The sequence below is a fragment of the Aphelocoma coerulescens genome, chromosome 3 (genome assembly GCF_041296385.1).
Source record: "Aphelocoma coerulescens isolate FSJ_1873_10779 chromosome 3, UR_Acoe_1.0, whole genome shotgun sequence".
In the NCBI taxonomy this organism is placed as follows: domain Eukaryota; kingdom Metazoa; phylum Chordata; class Aves; order Passeriformes; family Corvidae; genus Aphelocoma; species Aphelocoma coerulescens.
The window spans coordinates 46,655,323-46,678,255 of NC_091016.1; the positions used below are offsets into that span (position 1 = coordinate 46,655,323).

The window sequence follows — 22,933 nt, forward strand, 5'->3', positions numbered from 1 at the left end:
GGCGGGCGGGCGGGAGGCGGAGAGGAGGAGGAGGACACGCCAGGCGCAGCGCGGCGGCAACAACAGCAGCAGCGGCGGCGGCAACAGCGGGGAGACACCGGCGGCGGCTCCTCGGAAGCGGCAGCCGCGCCAGCAGCGCCCGCCCGCCCCGCGCGTCCCCTCCCTCCCTCCCCCGCCGCGGAGACAGGGGGCAGCGCCGAGAGGAGAACCGGGCTCAGCGTGTGTGTGCGCGGGAGGAGGAGGAGGAGGGGGGACACACCGAGGACTGCGCCGGCCGAGGGCGCACGGAGCAGGGAAGCGGCGGCGGCACCCAGAGGCGGCGGCGGCGGGTCCTCGTGCCCGGAGAGGAGGGCGCAGCCCGCACGGGGGTTTCTACCGAGTTTCCTCTTTTTTTTTCTTTTTTTTTCTTTTTTTTTCGGTCCCTGGGAGTCAGCGGCGGGTCTGCGTTTGTCTCCGGATTTGAATCCTCCTCCTTCTCCTCCTTCCTCGGGGAAGCTCCCCTCCCCGCCCCCTCCCCTCCCCCACCGCCTCCCTGCCCGCCCGGATCCAGCCGGGCGCCCCGTGCCGCGGTCGCGTTGCTCGGCGGAGCTGCTGCGGGCGCTCGCCGTCTCTGCGCGGGCTTGGAATATGGTTGGGGAAATGGAAACCAAGGAGAAGCCGAAGCCGAGCCCCGATTACCTGATGCAGCTGATGAACGACAAGAAGCTGATGAGCAGCCTCCCCAACTTCTGCGGGATCTTCAACCACCTCGAGAGGCTGCTGGATGAAGGTAAAAGCACTCGCCCGGCCGCCCTTTCCCCCGCCCCGCCGCCCTGCCCTGCCTCCCCCGGCCCGGGGATCCCGCTCGGCCCCCCGGCCCGGCCCGGCCGGGCGACGGGGGCGGCCCGGGGCCTGTTCCGCTCTCCCCGCTGCTCCCCGCACGCTCCCGGCCCCGGCTGGGGAGCCTAAAACAAAGGGGAAGTGCGGGCTCTCCCCTCCCTTGCCGCCGTCGCGCGGTGCCGAGGGACTCGGGGAGCGAGTGGGAGGGGAGAGGCAGCCCCGGCCGCACGGGTCCCCGAACCCCCCGCAGGGTTTTCCCCCTTATTTTTCTTTTTTTTTTTTATTAACCCTTTTCCGCACTATTTCCTTAAACCGGGGGAAGGGTAACTACAGCACGGAGGGAGGGAACGAGGACAGGAGCTCAGGAATGCGCTCTGGGGGAAGGCAGGGAGGAGGGGAAAGGCTGGCTGGCGGCTGGCGCTCCCCTCCCTCCATCCCTCCCTCCCGTGGCGGCGGGGGACACGGGGGTCCTGCCGGCGCCCTGGGAGCGCTCCGCCGCCCGGCCCCAGGGCCCCCGCCGGGGGGGCGGGGGGTGTTTGGTTTCGAGATTTGGCTGTTCTGGAAGCTGCTTGGACTTGAATGACTAAGGCGGAGGGGGGCTGAGCTCTTTTTTCAGCTTCAGATCTACCCCACCCCGAACTGGCCACAAACTAATTACGATTTTCCTATATCGCAAGGGAAGCGAGCGAATTCTTCTCTCAGCTATCTTTACCTTTTAAAGAAACTTAACTTGAAAGACTCCTACGTGTGACTTTAGTGAAGTGGGAGAAACAAAAAGGATTACGAAATTGCCTGGTCTGCTCCTGCCAAACGTCCATCCCGGCCCCGCACCCGCTCCTGGCGCGGGGCGAGGCCCCCCCCCCAAGCCCCCAATTTTTCGCTAAATAACTTTAAGGCTAAGCTTTCACAAATAAATAATCACATCTTAGAAATTAAAAAGAAAAGTACGAGCTGGGAAGTTACGGTGTCCCATATGTTTTCCCACTACAGTAACAGACCCACTGTGTATTAAAAATTAGGTGAAACGCTTGTTCTTAGTATTTTAAATTCGCCTTATAGTCGGGTTCACAGGTTTGTTTTTCTTGTCAGAGGCATTTCCTTTCCTTCCAATTTAAACCTAGGCTTTCTGGAGAGTTAGACCTGTTTGTTTAATAGTATTTGATAGCTTAGTAGAATATGATATGATCATAAATTATTTACACAGTTTCACCTTGTTGGGATTCTTAGTATGAAGTACTGATTTTCGAGATTTTGAGTTGGGGTTCTTGTTTGCGGATGTATTCCACCTCACTAAAAGAAGTTTGGGAAGTTGTTGACCTCGGAAGATGAAAGAACTGGTTATATTTGGTAGAACAACTCCCCGCCCTCTGCCAAGACTGTAAAAATGAGATAGCGACTGTAGTATGACACAAAAATAGCGTGTCGAAAAAATGCTACCTTCGGAAATAAGTGATAGAGGAGTTTAAAAAAACCCAAACAAAGGGTGAAGAATACTGAAATATGGATTGTGGGAAGCATTATAGTAGGACCATCTGTTTTTATTTTCAAGACACTTGGAGGAGTTTGAATTTACATTGGAGCAAATATGGACATGCAAAGCAAAACTATTTAAAAGTTATGTTCATGGTCACCACAGTGAACAACCTCTTCATAATAGGTAGATTTACAATAAACATCAAGAAGAAACTTGACTGAGAAGACTCCTTTATAGCACAAATGAGCCTTTCAGAGGCTTGATAATGGATTTTTAAATTCCTGAATCTCTTCAATGTAATGTATTTGGCCAGAGGAGGCCTGAAGCTGTTTTTTTATTTTCAGAGAACAAAAGGAAGAAAAACATTTACCGATGTGAAAAGGACACTGAAAAAGGAATGCCTGAAATACATCTTGTCATATATTTTGAAATACTGAAAACTCTGGAAGTCTGTTTCCAAAGTATTGGAGTTCCAAAATGAGGGCTCTTGAGACGCTTGCTGAAAAAGTGTAAGGACTGTGTTGGAACTATTCTTCACACTCTTCTTCAAAAGAAAAGCAAATAAAATACTCTCTGTGTTCCTAAATGGTCTCTGGAAGAAGCCTGCATCCCTTTAAGCTTTTCTGCTTTTCCTGTTTACGTTGGCAATTGGGTGGAAGTATTGTGGAGGCAGAAAACTTTTTGGAATGTTGAAAAAAATGTTTCATGCAAATCTAGTAAATTGCTTCAAGACTTCAAAATTTGAACACTAAGGGGCGCCAGTTATTTTTTTTTCTGAGGCGTAATTCCGCGAGTACCGAGTATTGACTCGGGCAGTAAAATTATCAAATCTCGTAGAAGACGGCAAAGAATGACAAAATACTTGTGGATTTGTGCAGGTATCTGTATTTTCATGGACCTCCATGTATTATATGCTTCCAGGCAGTATTACATAGGTGGAATCGGCAGTAGCAATGAACAGCCGGGGAGTTGGAATAACTGTTTTGCTGTAAAACACCTATCCTGGTTACCAGTGGGGGCTGTGTTAAATGTCTTGAACTCTATGCTCCACTGACATCCTCCAGCAGAAGAGTTTAGCAATAGCGAATTACAGGTTTGCTAGAAAAATCTGCAGGATTTAATTTGCTTAACTTAAAAGTGTATTATTTCGTAGTTTCATCAGTTGTTTCCTGGCACCCTTGAGAATACCAAGTATATGGGGCAAGTGTGTGTATATATAGGTATATATAATCTAAAAATAAAGTTACGGGGTTCACATTCCCTCTTTGCCTCCTCCACCCTGTCATTTGATTTGCTTCTTCTAGTTTGTTGTTTTGTGCTTTAGGTAGGTGGGGTTTTTTTTTTAGTTACTATACAACCATTTTCCTGAAGGTTTTGTTTATGCTTGAGAAGAATAATATTATGATCAGCCATTGTTTTTTTATTTTGTGTGCTGATCAAAATGAAGAAATAAAGTCACAGCCCTAAGAATTCAAACAAATAAAAGATGGGATTGCTTTCCCTACTGGAATGCTAGGGTGGGTTTTTTGTTATTATTTATTTATTGTTACATGCCATGTCAGTATTTAAAAACAGAGCTCAAAGGGGCTTCTGCTGTGATGACTTCTTGTAACTGTGTGCAACAAGAGAGAGAAAGGGACCTGTGAAGGTGAACAGTACATCTAATCTGGTTAGGTTACAGAATATACATCTGCTTTTTTTTGGGGGGGCATTTCTACCCTGTGTGTATTATCCAAAACATGTTTTCCTTTCTGAACTCTATCTTACTTTTTGATCTTTGAAAATTTTAGTGCTTAACTTAGTAGACGGTTTCTGTCTTGCACCATTTTGTTTTTGAAGATTAGCTTAAATGTAAGAAGTGTATTCGGAAACCTTTTTTTTTAATAAAAACTACTGTCATAAAATGTGAAAGTCACAGTTTTGTTTAGGTTACGGTTATTTTTCCATATGTGTGCTTTTAACTTCTTATGTGTAAATAAGGCTTCTGTGGATTAACAAGGATGTTTAAAGAGCACATCATAATAACTAGGAAGCTGAATTGTTTTTATCAGACTAGTGCAAACCTGTGGGAAGAGAGGGCTCTTCCTGAATGTGGAATAGGCTGTATTTCCTGTAATTGTTTGCACCATCAAATGTGACCTGATTTTTTTTTGATTTTTTTTTTTCTGCTTAAGCTTCTGAGATACTAACTTTTATGATCTTAACCTAGATTGTTTTTTTTCTGACAACTTGTATATTTTAATAATCCTCTTTGTGGACAGTGAATAGAGTTGTACTAATTTTCTTGCACTATTTTTAAAAACTAAATTGGACATTTCAAACTCCTCAGTAGCACGCTGACAGATTGAAATTAATGAGGTACTTCAGTTGTGTCCTTTCAGCAGGCTATGAACAAATGTGCCTGAACTATTAACTGAGATCTGAGTAGTCTAATTTTTAAATTTACATTTTGTTTTCCTGAACCTGTAAGTGCTTAGACTCTTGCACCTGATCGGAGGGTACACAGATCAGATCTGTGGTCTGAACTGTTTTCAAAAAGAGATTGAAGTGGACTTTATGAAGAATTCATTTTGCCTTGGTGACCTATACCTCAAAAACTTACATCTTCCCTTCAAAACTGCGTTGAAGGTGAATTAAAAGCGTGTCTATGTTTAAATGTAAATTAAACCATGCATCTACCTATTGGAGGTAAATTTAATTTTGTGTCAAATAAGCTGCCTCTTTTTTGTCTACCAGGTATAGTAAACCTAGTGTAAAAACATCTAAATAGACCATATGAGGATCATTTTTTCTTGAATATTGTGCTCTCTGTTTAGTTTGCTCACTGAGAAAAGTGCATGTGAACTTGGAGGGCCCAGTGCTCAAGAGTGCAATTTTTGTGTCAGTCTGGTTCTATTAACCAAAACGTCTGCTTGAAGTAAGGCTAAAGAACTGTGTTCTGGTGTTATAAGTGAGTTCTCTCTGAGAAGTTATCTAGTTACTTTTGTACATGACCTTATTGTTTGTGATTATGTAAATGTAGCTTACTGGGGTTTTGCTGACTTGTCAGATTTGATGGAGGGGCACTGGCCACATTAGCTTGTCAGTTTTTTCAGTTGTATCAGATCTTGCAATAGGCCTCCATTATTTCATTAAAAATGTGCTTCTTTATGCAATATTCAGGAATGAATATTCTTTGGGATAAAGTTGTTATGAAAGGTGTTTGCCGAGAGAGTCTCAGACTAATTTTTAAACTTGGTGTATTAATGTTAAAATTGTCAAAACAGCATGCCACAAGAGCATTGAGTATTGTTTGTGTGCTGTTTATCATTAGTACTCTTTTGAATTTGGTTCTTTAATAATCTCTAAAACTTAATGGTCTGAGGTGTTTTTCTGATTTATGAATGTGTTGTAATCACAAGATTGTAACGCTTCTAGAACTTGTATTCAAAAACCTTGTGAGAGCTATTTTGAGGTGAGGGTGTTTGGTTATTTTTTGGTGGGGGGGGGGAGTGGGTTTAATACCTTGGCACAGCCTCTTATAACATCAAACCAAAAGCTCCATTGCACTTACGAAAAAGTGTGGCAGTTTTTTTTGGCTTGTGGAAAATATTTAAAACGGCAACAGTTCAGTTCTTTTTAAAATACGTTATTTTTGGAGCTGTATCTGCAGCATTTATAGGATTGCAGTCACCTGGGTTGTAACTAAAAAAAGGGTATTTTTTTAACTGATACAAGTTTTAAGTTAGTAAAACAGTTATTTTAAGCTCATGCTTTGAAAGCTTACCAATAATTGATTGTTAAAATATCTGTCTTTGGGTGTTTGTTTTTTTTAAATAAGAATAACCACAGTAGACTTAGTTTTATGCAGGAGGTGCTGACTTGTTAAACTGGAAGAGGCCTGTTTGAATTTACTGTTTTTGTTTAGTGCTACTTGTTCATTAAGGTTGGAATTGAGTTGCATTTTCCTCCTCTGAAATTGAATGCAGTAATTTCAAAAATAACTGGTGTCATACAAAAATCTCTTGCTATGGTTAGAAAAACTGACCAAGTGCCGATTACTTTAGGGAGTGGCATGGCACCCAGCGCTTTTGTAATGCACAAGGGGAAGAACTGGAGGCGTATTGCTTAGCATTATAGTAAAAGGGGGGAAAAAAAAACCCTAAACCAACCACCACCAATTGAGAAAAACTCTTACAGATTTTAAGAGAGCACTTAGAATGTCCTGGTTATGAAAATGAAGTTTATGTGCATCAAAAGATGGAAAGAAATTACTTATGTTTGATGGGTGCTGTGGGTGTGAAGAGAAGGCTAGACATAAAGTGGATGGTGAGTTTTGTGGGTTAGTAATGTTTTTGACTAGGTTATCTGTTTCAGTCGTTCTTAGACTAAAACTTTTTTTCCTCTTGAGTACACTATACAATGCCAAGACAGGAATGGGATGCTTATAATGATTTGAGTTGTGTAGACTTTGTTAGAAAAGCAAGTACATTTGAATTGTTTTTAATTGCTGTCTGTAACCGTAAAGTGTTCTCCATTTTTGAGAATGCACACTGATGCAGATATCCTATTAATTAGATGTATTATTAGACACTGATCTGGTATATTTCTGTGGCTGACAGGATAGACCTGTGTTAATGTTAATTATCAGACCGTCCTGACAGCTCAGGCTGATTGAAGTACAGCAGGAGTCTGCCATGGAAACTGATGGTTTATATTTGACTGCTTATATGGAATGTTGGGGGGGCGGGAGAGGGGGGAGATGGGGGAAATGCCTTGCCAAGAAAGCTGTGAACTAATGAAATGCCCTCACTCGCTGACCCTTGTCTTTATTGAAACATAACTCACAACTTCTCATTTGGGCTGTGTGAATTTTTCTGTATTGATTTTAGTCAGAATGTGAACTATGAAGATCTTCTGTTGATTTTGACATTTTACAGAAATTTAATAACCCAGTGCTTAGAAAACTAGTAGGAACAGTAAAACTGCCAGTGTTTTTAATCTCACTATGCAGTTGGTTATGTCAGTAGAAGTGCCACGCAAGCTGCACCTGTGGCTTGCTAACAGGAGGATCAGTGCTTGTGAGGTACATCGAAACTACTGTTCGAATCCTGAAACAGCTAATAGGTGTAATGTTTATAGTCTGAATTATATACCTTTGCTTTGCTAAGACAAAGAGTGGGGTTGCTGAAAGTTAGGCAACATTACATTTTTACTTTGGACTTAAGAAAATGCCCTGTATAACCCTGTACAATGCAGTCAAAGTAATGTCCAGGTTTGTGTTTCTTTGGTTGTTTTTCTTGGAAACGTTTCATGGAAGTGGAGTTAGCTTTTAAATAGCAGAGCTTAGATTTTTTGAGACAATTTATGCACGAATGAACAAAACAGCTGTGACAACACTAAAGAGAAATAATATCTGGCTTCATTAGCAGAGGTGCTCCTCCACTTTGTTATTCTTGCTTCCATTGGAAAGTGTCTTTTGCAGGCTAGCTGCGTGTCTGAGAACAAGACAACACAAGTTAAAGTGGAGTTGTGTTACTTAAACTTCTGTTGTCTGAGTTCGGCACTCGAAGTTGCTGCTTTTGTGATCTCTGCAGTTACTTTAGCAGGTGTTAGTGGTTGGAATGAGTGTGGTAATGCTAATGGGATTTTTTTATTTATTTTATTCTCATGGTTTGAAATCGTGAGTAGAAATTGAAAATACATTTTCAGTTACTTTTCATTTGAGAATTGATCTCTTTTTTTGTACTTGGTGTCAAATAGTAAATTTTGTTTTTCAGTTCAGTGCAAAAAATTGTTCTTTTGAAGGGGAATGGCAGTAGGTAGCTATTGATGTGTTTTAATGTTTTTGGTGATGCATAGTTGAGTAGCACCCTGGAAGTCAATTTTTTAAATTGTTTTTAAAAATATTTTTGACCGTTTTGCATCTGCACTTGGATGCTTTTGCTTTGCCATTCTGTAGTTTGAGGGATTTTCTGTGTTTCCATCACAGGCGGTACCAGAGCGAGGTTTTGATACTTTTTACTGTAATTGCGGTGGTGCCAGAAGTGCCCATGCGGGAAGGTGCTCAGGATACCCGTTTTTAGAAGGGATAAACCATGAAGCACTTTGCATGATAACTCGCTGAAATCTGAGGGTATTAACAGCTGGAACAGTTAACACTTCAGTGGTGTATAACCTTATAAATGTTGGTGTTTCTTTAAGACTTGATTTTGAAAAGTAAAAACATCCCGGCATGATAAACAATTAAAATCTTGTTACTTTGCTGGGAAGTTACTTCTATGTAATCTAGGGAGTAATGCATCAGAATGGCTGCTGATGTCAGTGCAGAGACGGGGGAAGATAATACAGTACTTTATACCCTTATCTGGTGGATCAGTTTCTGGCTTAAAAGGTCAGCTGATATTCTGTACTGGTCAGGGTTTTTTTTGAGTTTGTTTTTGTGTGGTGCTGGCTTTCTTTTCAGATGGCTCAGAGCTGTGATCTCACTCCCCATATGTGATCTCAGAGTAGTTGTGCTGGCACAGTGGCTGAGGTGGCTCGACAGTGACGATGTAGAGCAGTGCCTTGGGGAGGGAACTGCATTTGCTTAAACATTTACTTAAAAGTCTGAAGCTCCCGATTGATGTCAACTGTTTGTGCATCTGGTCCATTCAGAATTTTAAGGATGTGCTTATTTGCAGACTAGCTGACACTAGATGGAAGTCAGACTTTGCTGAATTCTTTAAATCCTTTAGCTGTTGAAATAATGAACCTTCTTGGTCTTTTTTTTCTAATTCTGATTAAAGAACTGATTTAGAAATCTCTGTAACCATTAGTTGCTCAAACTGTCTTTCCCTAGCTACGGTATATTTTTTTCATTAATGTGTAGGAGATGGCAGGTGCCTGAAATTTTAAAAAGTAAGCAACAGATCTGCTAGCACAAGTATTAATATAAACTTAATGTTCTGGTTCATGTGTTTAAATGGCAGCTAAACCAAAGCATTCAGCTCATGTTGCATAATGCTTCCATTTATTTATCAGACTTCAAAGCAGTAGCAAATCAGTTAATATTCTTCTCAGTTCAGCTTAATCTAGTAACCTGCAAATAATTATATTAAAAGTTGATGCAAAATTTTCAACTTTTAGATGCAGAGCAAGCCAAATCCACTTCTCTTTGCTGTGAATATCTTAGGTTTCTTTGCAGGAACAGGGAGGAGGAGAACACAAGAAAAAAATGCTCTGACCCGATGCTGTTTGCTTTTGAGCAGTGTTGCTGATCATACTGCTTTTAGTTAGTTTCGGTTTGTCTCAATTTGAAGGAGCATGAGCTGCACCCCTCCAGCATAAAGCAACATGGACAATTTCTCAGAAAGTTGTCTCAGTCATCAACCCCCGCCCAAACTTACAAAACAACTTTGCCTAAATACTACATGTACAGTCTGTTGTCAGGCGTGTTCTCGTAACAGTTGGTTTGTGTGCTAAAGTTGAAGGTTAAAATGCTGTAATAGGCCCAGCTGTCTTGTTTAAAGTGTGATGTTTTTGCTGTGAAGATTGACTGTGCAGTGAGAAAGTGGTGTGTGTGTTAGACGTTGGTAGAGACAAGTTGTTGATAGTTCTTTAATTGCTTAAGTATCTTATCATCTATAAAGATAAGTGTAGTCAGAGAGGCTCGTATACAGTCAGTTTACAAGGGAATTACTGCTGCTTTAAATCACTGGAGGCTTTTATGGAAATCTGATACTGCCTCTGAATCAACCTGAAGCAAGACTCGTTATGCACATTCTTTTGTTCCCACTTTTCATGTAGTTATGTCAACTTTGTGCTCAAATAGACTTGAACAAAAACTGAGCACAGATGATGTGGTAGGGATCAGAAATGAATTCTAACCAAGGTTCTATCAGGAAGATTGATTATATGTGTATTAAAACATCTTCAGAGGGAGAATGATACTTTAGTATCTCAGGTATAAAATCAGTGACTGTAATTGTGTATAGAAGGGAATTATATTTGGCTGTTTTAATAACATGTTTAGAGAGATTTGAGTCATATTTTGAAATTTCTTGCAGTGGTTTTGTGTTCATTCTGTGGATAAATTTTATTTTTGTGACAAGACTAGCACAGTTCTTTATATTAAAAAAAAAACCCAACCAAACCAAAAAAAAAAAACAAAAACAAACCCAGAGAAAACATTACCTAAAGATCAAATCCATCTTTGGAGGGAAAAAAAGAACAACTGGTTTTTTTGAGAAAAGCTTTTTAAGGTTACAAACTTCAAAAACTTTTTTAGAGACCTGTGGCATTTAAGATACATACTGACATTTTGAGGGGGAGGAGGGGGAAAACATCTCGATATCATCTTAATTATAGGGTTAATTGAGGTTAAATTCTGTATGTATCCAAGTATTTCCAACTTCAAATAATTCAGGTCTAGCTTCCAGGGAAGGAAGGGATTGTGTGGAAGCTTTGTCTATAGGTGATGGGGTACATAAACTTAGTGCCTATTGATTTAGTAACTGTATTTTATTCATAACTGTTCATGAGGAATCATGTTGGTTCCAAATGGGAGGTTTAATGCACACCGAGGGCACTTGGTAGTGCTGAATTTTAATACTGTTAAGTGTCTTCAGCAAGGTATTCTTGCGTCAGCCTCGGATTAACATAGGATGAATAACAGAGCAATTCATCAGCTAGGCAGCTCTGAAGAGTGTCAGCAAGAAAGCTGACGATGATGAATTGGAGAGAAATGGATGCTGCAGTAGATGGCTGCTCCAGCTAGCGCTGGGCTGTTGAGGGATGGCAGTTGGTATTTAGGTGTACGCTGAGTAATTAAGTGAGGAGGGACCAAACGCTTTTGCTCAGCTGAAGAGAGAAGAAAAAGAAACGTGTCCCTTCTACAATCCAAAAAGGTTATGAAATTCAACAGCTTAAAATGACAGATGGACAACTGCTTTTTTAATTCATTGAAAAAGATTACATCAGTCTTTATTATTGATAAATGTGAGTTATTTTTTGAAGACAGACTTGTGAACTTCCCTTCATCTTTGCAGGCTCAGCAACCTTATATGGCGTCACAAATTTGCATATTAATTTTGAGGCAGATTTCGTTTATTCTGGACTTAATTTTCCTTCAAGTTCTGTGTTAGCCTTTCTTAGAGCTCACGGCTTTCAGTTACTTTGTTACTTCAGTTACTGGTTACTTTCAGTTTTAATTTTTAATTTTTTCCGTTTCAGGATAAAGAAAATAGTTGGGATTTGGAGGGGGGATTTTCTTCCATCAGCCTAATAGCATAACTAAGTGGTTTTTGTCATGTCCACAGGTCTTTCTAATCCCATTTAGTATGGTTTGTAACACAATTGTTTTTGACTGCTTTTTGTTATATCATATTGTTGAACACTTGATACATGGAGAACAGTTTAAAGTAATAATATTCAAGTCTTCTACTTTATTCGGGCTCTTCATATGGATTTTTATCTGACTGCTGATTCAGTTTAGGTTACTAAACCGGTATGTACAGGCTTTTGGAGCCCTGAGCACAATTCAGCACTGAAATCTGTATCAAAGACAAACATTTCAGTATGTTGTATAGCAGTCATAATTAGTATAGTGTAATGGTATTTTATAGTATAAATTGTTGCTCAGATTAAACTGCATTTCTAGTATGCTTTTCTGGATTTAGCATCTGGGCTGCTGAAAGTTTTGAGTTGTTAATAACTAAAATGTATTAGTGAATAATCGGAAGTATATTGTGATGTCTCCTTCTTCAAACTTGTATTTTGTGCTCTTAGTTTTAAATTTCAGATAAAAGATGGGATACTAATAAAGAACTAACATTTAAGGAACTTTTTTTCTTAGTCTAGTCATGAGTGAGTGGTTTCTCATAGGATGTAATACAGCTGAAGCACAACTTAACCTGCTGTAAGCTTTTATCTTTTCCCACGCCCTCCCCTACCGTGGAAGGTTGGGACTTCTATTCCCTAATGGAAAGTGAAGGAATTGCTAAATATTGCTAGGAATGAAACCTGGATAATCTCCAGGCTGTTGAACTAATTAATGAAACTTAATGCCACAAATATGAGTGCAATAGTTTGCAACTATCACTGTTGGTATAATGAAAAAATTAATGGAAAGGACACAGTACATTTTAAAAATATGTTACTGTGTAAGTACCTGCAAAAATTGTATTGTATGTTAGTTTTGAAACTGCTACATTAAACAGATTATTATATGAAAGGAATAGAAAAATCAGAATGTATTTCCTTGAGATTTGACATGTCTCTTTTGCTCAGAAAGTGTTACTAATTTACAAAAATAATACAATTTACTTAGCCTTCAAATGTTCTGAGATTATACATTACTCGTATGAGAGATGGAGATTTTTATACTGAAGTTAATGTTTGTACAATCTAATCGAGATTTCCTCTGCATGTAGTGTCTTTTTCCAATGCAACCTATGCTATTTTTTCTCATGCTTGTCACACTGAGCCACTCCAGCCATTCCTTGCCCATACCTGTTCTGACATAGAAAAGAATTACAAAGCCAGGTGTATTTCATTTTGCAGCACCATCAGCGAAACTGTAGTGTAGTCACTGGCACAAAAAGTAACATCAAACAGATTTTTTTCCCTGAACTGAAGGGGTTGTATTTGGAAATTGCATGGAAACAAAATAGTCTTTGACATGAGACGTTTGAGACCACTTTCTCTCTGAAGTAGACAGCATCTTTTTTTGTTAGCAAAGTTAATGGAGCTAAGTGAAAAACAGTATGAGTTACCAGAATGGTGTTTTTCAATCTACTGTTTGCAGACTCACTGCATATGAAGAGTTGCTGCAGATAACAAAGAAAAAGGAAGTCTGTTATAGGGAGATTTAAATAGGCTACACTGGGCTTTCACCTTTTTTGGCAACTTTTTGTTGTTATGTAAGTGAAAAAAGTTGAAGACCACTGATATAAGGGCATTTCCATTATAGTAGTTGTCCTTGGCGGTGGACTGAAATAAAAATTTGAAACAAGAAACTTCTTCAAGAAGATCACAAAATAAAATAGTGTTCACCATTATGTGTATTGAAACTTGTTTCACCTATCAGCCTTTATTCTTAAGACTTCCTGATGTTATATATTTACTGAGCTAGTGAGCATGATGATGTTTTTCCCAGATGAGATGTAGAGAATCTAATTATAGTAATCTATAGAGTCCAGTTTGCAACACTGGAGCTCGAAAATATTAAGATTTTAATTGCCAAAAGTACATATAAGAGATGTAACCTACTAAATTCAAATAGGTATGCTATTATTATAGAATAATTTCAGTAGTAAACTGTCTTTAGGACATCTGAACCTTTCAATTTAGATTCCATTAAAGTAGCCACACTATTGTAATTTGTGGACAAGAAGGATATTAAAGCCAGTTTCAGATGCTCAAGTACCTTCAGCTGTAAACATTTCAAGAAATGTTTCAGGTTGTTTCTCCCCCCTCCCCCCCCCCCCAACTTTTTCCCCACAATAGACAGCTTTATGAGCTGATAGAACCTGTTGTTCAGTGTTAGTGATAAATGAGCTTGGGAAAAAAAAGAACTTACAGAAGAGGTTGTAACATGTTTAATACATACTAGTCAAGGTATAGATCATGCTAATGTAATAAGTGTGTTTTTTAAATCAATCCTGAATATAAGTGCTTAATTTGTAAGATCTTTTCTAGTGGATTGAAGAGATAGATGGAACTAATGTAATTGAAATCTGTGCTGTGTTAGAAGCCTGTAAAATTTTGCTAAAAAATTACGTGAATTAAACTTAGCATTCTGTTTCAATATTGGATGTTTAATTTCTGTGGTGGCTTGCACTTTTTCAACTTGTTAAGTTTGTTCCTAAAAGAGGCTGTTCTTCAGTCAGTTTGTTTGTCAGCTGAAGAGAAAATTGATGATTCTGTAGCTACTCCATAAAAACTTAGATTATCTTCAACATTTTAATTATGCAAGTAGCAGAGATCTTGGCTACCAGACTGTTAAAATAAATATTAGTTTTGTTTTAATATTCTCTGTCTGTTTCTACCATGTGTGTATATAGACATGAGTACAGTCTATCTCCTGTGCTCTCTCCTTCCCCCCTCCCTTTTGTGGTAGTGGTGCTTGTTAATACCTCTCCCTTATAGTAGTAGGAAGTGCTTAGCGAGTAATAAATGTCTCTATGGGCAAAATTTAATATCATTAGAATTACTTATTTTTTCTAATGGAATTAAAAGTAATACATCAGGTTGCTGTAGTGTAAAGCCAGAGGGGTGGAGGGCAGAATCTGCTGAACTTCAATGAACTAAAATGTTCTCTTTGTGAATGAAGAACATGTACATTAGAAACTTCAGCATTGTAAATCTTTAATTTTAAGCGTGTTTGTTAAAAATAAAACTATCTGGTTTTAATAAGTAGTGTAAATAGATTTTTTTATTTGACTGGAAGCAAAATTAATATTTGCATTTCTTAAAATGCAACATTGAAATTTACTTATGGAACATGGTGGATATAATAATGCAAACTTGCACATGGAATTTTTTTTTTTGTGCTGTATGTTGCCTGTTGTCTGATATCTATTGGTGTCTTGCAGAGCATCTTCTTTTATAATAAAACACGTTTTAGTTAATTCTGCAGATTATGACAAAACAGTAGTCCTTCTTTCATTATAGCTTCAGTTAGAAAAGCTCCAATCTCAACTTTTGCTGTAATGGCAAGAGGTAAACACTGATGCTGCATTATCTTATCTAGTTGATAATTTCATCTAATGGTCCCGGAACTTGTTGTGCCAACTGTTGAATGTACTGGGCTGTGAAATAATTGGAACTTCAGCTTGCAAATACCAAGCTATTGTTTTCAGTAAAGTTCAGTTGAAATCTGCTTTCTATGCTGCATTGCAGTGGAAACCAATTAGTTACAGTGTGACAAGATGCCATTTTTTATTGCCAGAAGAGAGTTTCTGGTATTATTCTGCAATGTGAACAAATGTTTGCCAGTTTTTGTTGCAATTTAAGTTAATTTGTAGACAAATAGGCCTAATGAGCCTTTGGTTGTTTAATTTTGAATTTTAGAGTTCATGTTCACCAAATGGCTTATCAGGTAATTTCTCCAGTTTACAGTGCTGCTAATGCCATGCAATATCTGCTTTTTATTAGTCCCTGAAGTCTAGATGGCACTTTCATTTCATTTCGTGGGACCCATCTGGCGCAGAGCAAAACATCTCAGTTGTGCAAGGTTTAGTAATTGTTTGTATGTGCCCATAATTTACTTAATTTTTAAACTTCTGACAGCTAGGTATCAGAGATTTGTGGTTTAATGTATTTTTCTTGCGTTTTCTAGAGGCGTGTAGGAGTTAACCAGAACAACATTCTTTTGAATGTTATCTTCACTTAATGTGGCCACATAAAGTGAAATTTATCTATCTTTAAGAAGATAGATTGACTATTGAGGTACATCAGCTTTGTATGAGATACTGTTTGTTTACCTGATAACAAAATATTTTTGAAAACTAGTGGACATGGTGAAAAATTCACCTTTTGAAGTACTACATTAGGATAGCAGAGTAAAACTTACATTACCTAATGTGTGAAATTGTCATGCTGTGCATATAGATTGGTTACCTCAAATACAATTTGATTACCTTTCAGTGTGACATACAGCTGTTTCACATGCTAAAATGACACTCTTGTGCTTCTTTTCTTGTTGAATACTAAAGGTTAATATTTTTAATTGCTTATTACATATTATCTTTTATTGTTTTACTGTTATTTAAAGTCTTTTATTCAATGAAGCCCAAACCAATATGAATTTAACTCATGCTTTGTAAAGATTTGGCATGTGGCTTTCACTTAGCTCTTACTCCTGTTGGTAGCTATGGCTTTGCTGCTCTGTCCTTCCAGTAGTATATTTTTGTTTTTAAGGTACAAATTTTGTATTACATCTCGCTTAGCTCTATAAAAAGGAAGCAAAGTGAAGAAGATAGGGCCTTTCCTTTCAGTTATCAGAGGAGGACCTTAAAACACATAGCATAGTGAGTATAAGTATTTTTTTTTCTGAGTATTTTTCAGGATTGTCCAAAAAATTTTTAAGAAAAAATATATCATATGGAGGTGGGAAAAATCAGTGGAAATATGTGAACAAAGTGTGTGGGAAAGAAAGGGATGCTTTGAAAGGGACACGATGAAAAAAAAGTATATTAAAAAAATTCACGTGGAACGCTTGCTCCAAAATGTATTTTAGTAAGGAGTGCAAGGTGTATGTGAAGGTGTAGGCAGTATGAGGACGGATTTCATTCTTAGAAATGTTTTGATTAATGCAAGTAGGCAAGTTTAATGTCAACATACTTGTTTTTAAACCGCTGACTTTTAGAATCACTTAACGCAGGAGCTGTAATGGTGGCTTTTACTGAAAAAGTTGAACTACAGGTACCACCTGTGAAGAAGTTCCTCTGAGGTATACCTGCTGCTAGGGCTTTTTCAGGTGAGTGATAGGTCCTTGCATTGCATTGGAGACGCTAATGTCTGAATGGATGTGATGGCTGCCTTGGACTGATGCTGCTGTTAGCAGTGAAAAATGTCTTCCTTACGATTCTTGTGCAGCAGGCCATGGAGTGCAGCACATTTTTATAATAAAGGTGATGAATTTAATCGCAAACTGGCAGCCAAATGGAAATTGCAGACCTTGATACTGGGAGAAAATTGCCTATAAAGCAACTCCTGAGAGAGCAGGCTTTAAATTTATCCACCCATTTCGACATTGAGGAGAACACAGGAATTGCAGGGTATTTTGCTTGGGCTGTTTAGTTCAGATGGATGACACTTTATTCTTCCTTTATTTAAGAACTAGTTACAGTGTTGCACTGTTTTTTTTAAAAATAAAAAAAACCTGACCCTTCTGCTTAAACTTTACACAATAACTATTTTGGAAAAAAACGTTCCTTTATTTGCTTGATACTTGCTCCTATTAGAAAATAGGACGTAGTATGTATAATTAAATGAAACTTAGCAACTGCCTCACAGACTTCCCCTTATGCCAAATTTAACCCTAATGTGATATGAGATTTAAAAACCACATAGCCTTTGTATTTGAAGACTATTTGCATTGAAGCAGTTCCCTAAATAATTGAACTGGTCTTGAAGTCCCACTGGAAGTCTCTAGCAGTATGTTAACATAATTTCTGATAGCAGCACCGCATTTTTCAAAGTTGTCGGTACTGATACATTTCAGCAAGTATTAACCCCTTATATTTAGCAGTGCTGAATGCTGATGGTCTTCCTATATGATAACTAGGAGCTGAATGTACAAATATGATTCCCGTGTATGATGAGCACTATTTTAAAAAGAGAAGACAAAATATAAGGAGCTTAGTAGTAGATGGCATACTTATCAGCTGTTCATAGAAAAAAATCCAGATAATAATTTAGAAATAGATACTTGAATTGGACACTGAACTGAATGTAGTCACTAAGACACTTTTGGACTGTTCTTTTGAGTGCTTTGAGCGGTGATCAGGTGGGAGTAAGAATGAATAGCATTGGATTTTGATACAGACTTTGAGGCGAAGAGAATAGGAGCACTTAAGACATTGAGTGTGGCATCTGTTAAGGTTATTCCTTCAAATGTTTTGTTGGTCCAGCTTTTCCTCTTAAGTGACATCAGAAGTAAAGGTCTGGGTTAGAATGATTCTCTTGGTTATATGATCCCTAAGGTAAAATATAACCTAATTTCTTGGCCAACATGATGAATTTTTATAGCAAGTAAATGAAACAGGAGCTGCTTATTTCTTGTTCATGATTTAATTTTTTCCTTTAGAAAGTTAAACCTGTTAGCAATTTCTGATAGATTTTATTGTTTCTTTGGTTTTTTTAATTATTACTTCATTATTTTTTTGGCAAAGTAAAGCTTCCTGAGAGGTAATACTCTTATTGAAGACATAAGTGTTAAGTCACTGTGTGATGAAAGCAGTTGAGCCTGATTTTGGCAGTTGTTGGAAATCTGTCCTACACAGTATCTGTAGTTAATGAGTAAGTCATCCATATTCCTTTGCTGAAAGTGCAGATTTGTAGCAAAATTAAATGAATGATTGGCAAGTTCTTGACTATCTGTTACCGTTATTTTCGTTTTTCAATAGAAAATGCAGAATAAAGTTCCTACAGAATGTATTTTCAGTATAAATCTCTATATTTTCTGATCATGGGAAAGCTGTGGCCTAACTTGCTTGAGAAATATGCAGTAGCATTTATAATCTTGTTATGTTGATGTTCTAAGACTGCAGTAGATTCAAATGAACACATTAACTGGAATTCTGTACTTTGGCATATGAGAGACTAGCTTTTCCTTGGAACTTAGAAGTACAGCAGGTAAACAAGTTCAGATACATACAGGCATCCAGAGTTAGCTGGTATAACTTTTACCCCTGTTCCTATGCTTTTTATTGCCTTTTATCTGTAAGCATTCAAAGGCACCTATTGAACTTAGGAAAGACCAAGTACAGGTGTAGAATAGAGCTGAAACTGGAATGTGTTTGCTGATTAATAGAAAAAGATTATGTCCAACCTGTTTACTGCAAAATAGCTGTAGGACCTGTTTTTCTTTTAATTACTGGAAGCACCTTGGAGAGAAGTAATGAAAGATAGTTTTGAAGTAATTTAGCAGCTTGATAATGCAAAAAGTAGATTCTTGTTGGAGAAGGTGTCCCTGTTTCTCTTCGCTAATTCTGGTATTCAGTGAGTTCTTCAGTGATCTGTTTCAGCTCAGTAACCTGGAAGAAAGCTAATCAAGCAAACCAGAAAATGACTAAGAATAGTCTTTCACTCGATTAGTGAGTTGAATTGGCCTACTAAGACAGAGCCGGTGTGAGACGTGTTAAGGAACTTCATTTTTCAGCAGCAGTGTGCTGCTACTACTAGTAACTCCTCTTACCTTCAAAGGAAGGAGAATTGGTTTAGCAAACCTGACTTCTGGAGTAATGGTCCAAATTTCTGATTTCTTCTGGAGTTCTGTGCATAGTCTGGGATATGTAGTCTCCTTCCAGAGGAGTGAACTTTCCTGTACTGTCATTTATTAAATCTATTTTTTGCAACTTTCTAAAGATATGCAGTTCTTCTCTGGGATGAGTGGTGTCCCTTTTAACTATGCAATTTTTTTCTTCTATAAAAAGAGCAGGAATAATTTCATGCAGCTTGCTGTTGCTGTTCTTTTCATCTTCCATTTGGTTATCATTAACTTTGTTTTTCCACTTTTCTTCCTGTTGGTTAAATGTCTTTGTAGACTTAGGCTTTTGTATTGCCCTTCACCTTTGCTAACTTTCAGATAAAAAGCAAATAAAGATAGAACCTAAAATCCAAAATAATTTAATATCCTCTTAAAAATGAGTTGTGTGTAACAAAACTACTAGTAGTAGCATTTTACTTCCAGTGTAGTGTGTGATTAATGCTGTGTTATTTTCAAACACTGTTGTAGATTGATTTTCAAGTTAATTTTTTCCTACTGTTTTTTTTTTTTGTTTGTTTGTTTTATGCATCTATCAACACACAGAAAATGCCTGTTTTAACTTTTTGCACTATTTCTGTGTGTGTGTGGTGCACTTATGCACCTGCTGGCTTGTTTCCAATAACAGTGATTGCACTGGTGTTTACCCTCTGTAGTTGTGTAGTCACGTTCACAGTTTGGCAGTATTGTCTGTATTATATCAAAATGGGTTTCCTTTTGCAGCCTTTGTTTGATCCACTCTGGTTTTCACCTTGAGTTTTAACAAGGGAAATAGGCTTGGGTTGGTTTCTTTACGCCATTCATCTGCTCTTGTCTTCTTTGTCTTTTCACTAAACTGGTTTTTTAGGTCTGTGCTTGTAACCAGATATATTATGCTGTCTACTTCTACCTCATTTTTCTACTTCCCCTACTGATACCTACATTTTAAGCTTTCAGAAAGGTTTTTCTTGTGGTGAAGCGAGATATTCTCTACAGTGTGCAGTACAAAAAGTCTTGATGCTACCATAAACTGTGATGAAGACAATCTGTGACTTTTCACTTTCTTATTTATTTGAACTTGTGTGTTCCATGCTGCTTGTTTGTTCAGTAATGGTAACCATTGTTTTATTTTAAGCATACTCTGTTATTTTCAGTTCTGTTTCTTTAGGGGTCCTAATATTAGGTATTTTTTAAATGTCTTTGTTATCCTACTCAGAATGATGGGGACTCTATTTTGAATTGGTACTGTTGAACCTTAGCATTATGTATAAGAGAACACATCTTTTTTCCCCACTCAATTTACTTTGTATGTAGCATTGGATTTAACCTGCTACGTTTTTTATTCCAGTCCTCCTGTAGAGTCTCAATCTATGCTAATGTTTCATAGCTTTCATAAGTGTTGTTTACTGCAGCCTTCCTGTTCACAGTTTAGTTTCTGTTTTGCTTTGTTGACTGAATTTGTAAAGCTGTTTTCAGTTTGTCTCTAGCACATAACATACCTTAACATTTGTCCTTAAGGAAGACTTTTAGATAGTGTGTCAAGTCATTCCCAAGTTAAGGAATTGATCTGTGCATTTGATCGTGGGCTAAAATCAGTTAAACTGAGAGGTAATGTCTTTTGAGAAAACTTGATGAATGTCTTGAAGTCCAGTTTTGTTCTTGTTCTTGATATTGCATTGCCATGTTTTTAAGAACAAAAGCATCTTCCCCCCTGCAGCTTTTATCTTTCATGTTCTTAACCAGATGTAGTGTTAGCAGCAGATTATTTAATAAAGAAAAGATTGTTTATTTAGAGCTGTGTTTTTATTAAGGTCAGGGTGTGAATCTGTAAAATTAGAGTTGTCTTTTGATTACTTTTTTTGCAAGAATGAAAAAGGAGTGGAAGGAGGTAGGAAACTGAATTTACTTTCCAGTTTTACCAATTACTGCTACTTCTCTGAGAGGGCAAAAGTTAGTTCACTGACTTTTGGCAGAAACAAGGTAAATTTCAATATATTTCTCCCAGCTGTCTGGTTCACAATTTTGAAATAATTCGTCAGAGTCTTAGTAAATAAGAGAAGCAGGTTGCTTAAATACATGGGTCTCATAATTTCATTGCAGAATGTTCTTCTATATTGATATCAACTAAAAACTTTAATTTAGGATCTCCTTCCAGTATAGGAAGTTGTGAGGAAGTGACCAGATGCTTCATCATGCAGTCAGCATTATCTTCCTGTTTCACTTTAATTTCAGTACTGACCCACAGGAGAGATGATGCAGGTGACAGAGGTTCTTCCCAAAAATGTTGTGGTGGGTTTATTTATTTATTTACGAATTTGCTCCTTAAGGAGGAGTTGAGGGATCATGGGAGACACCTAAATGGAGTGCAAATCTCCCAGTGTTCAGTCTCCTTTTGAAGTACACAGCTGCAATTTGCAGTTCAGCGTTAAGCTATTTTTTTCAAAGTTTTTAGAGGAATCATGAGAGTTGATACCAAGGCTGCTGCTTCTCAAAGCTGAGAAAATACACCAACTAAGACATTGTGATTTGATACTCACCACAGTAATGAGTAATAGAACATTACTCATGTAAACTTTCTCTGTCAAGCTGAAATGTATCCAGCATGCATCCAGGCTGCTTTGAATAGTAATTATAACTAGTGTTACTGGTTGTATTTCTAGTTCTTCACTACACTGTATGGAGCTTTATAGACTTTACTTAGAGTGCCTTTTGGTACTTTGAAGAACACTTTATGGTGTGATAGTGTGGTTCCATGCTCTGTAGGAAAATCACATTGAAATGAGTTTTTGAAGTGTCAGAGGACCCCAAAAAGCTCTTCTATGGTCTTCTCTGGGGGTTTTTGTTTGTTTGTGTGTTTGGGTTTCATTTTGTTTTGGTTTTGTTGTTCTGTTTTTTTCTTTTTCCCCAGTGCAGTGTAATTGAAAGCAGTCAAGCTTCTTACCAGATGTTCTGCCGGTCTAGTGATAGGAGGGGATTGCCTATTTACCTTTTGTTTTTTCTTTATCCTTCAAAGATGATTTAAAAAAAAAAAATTGTTTCCCCCTGCAGCCAGTATGTGAGAACAGGTGAAAGAGAAGAGTTAAAGAGACAGAAAATAGAAGCCTGAAAGGATGTTTCAGGTTTTGGCTGCTTTTGTACTCAAAGCTTATGAAAACAAGTCTGGAATGTTAAATGGAGGAAGAAAATGAAACTTCTCTAATCCTGCTCAACACAGTATGTGTTAAAATTTTATTTCCCTTCTGGTAATGTAGCCTCAGCTATATACCATTACTAGTTGTGCATGGCTGGGATTTAATGAGTGATAGCTCATCTGCTTGGGTGGAATATAGATCTGGCAATTAATGTTGGAAGCAGTGGTGTAAGCTGGTGTGTAGCTGAGGCCTCATCTCCTTTCCATTTTGATACCCTGTATTTAAAGTTGAAATATATCTTAGCATAGTGGGGGGCATGGGGTGGTTAGCAAGGGTGGAGAGAGAGGGGGAAGGGCAGGGAGGGATATTTCTGTGGGATGTTTGGTGTTTTGTGTTTTTTAGCAGGAGGTGGTTCTCCTTAAGATGTGAAAGATAAACCATAAAACAAAATTAAAATAGTGACTGTATAGGCAGGCTGGCAGAGGTGATGCTACCTTTTACTGTAGTATCTGGTACCAAACACTATGACACTGAAAAGAAATACACTGTTACCATGATACCAGTAATCCTAATATTTCT

The 22,933-nt window shown here is 38.2% G+C and overlaps 1 protein-coding gene across 7 annotated transcripts in view; it reads left to right on the forward strand.

Moving 5' to 3' along the window:
* The window catches only part of QKI (QKI, KH domain containing RNA binding), a 149,837-nt gene continuing 126,904 nt past the window's right edge, over positions 1-22,933 (forward strand). For 6 of the 7 annotated variants that reach the window (XM_069010114.1, XM_069010120.1, XM_069010115.1 and 3 more), the window contains exon 1: positions 1-769. In XM_069010114.1, coding sequence (XP_068866215.1) covers positions 628-769 — 142 coding nt within the window. In that variant the 5' untranslated portion in view covers positions 1-627. The remainder of the gene's footprint in view (positions 770-22,933) is intronic. The other variant, XM_069010116.1, reaches the window with a different exon arrangement.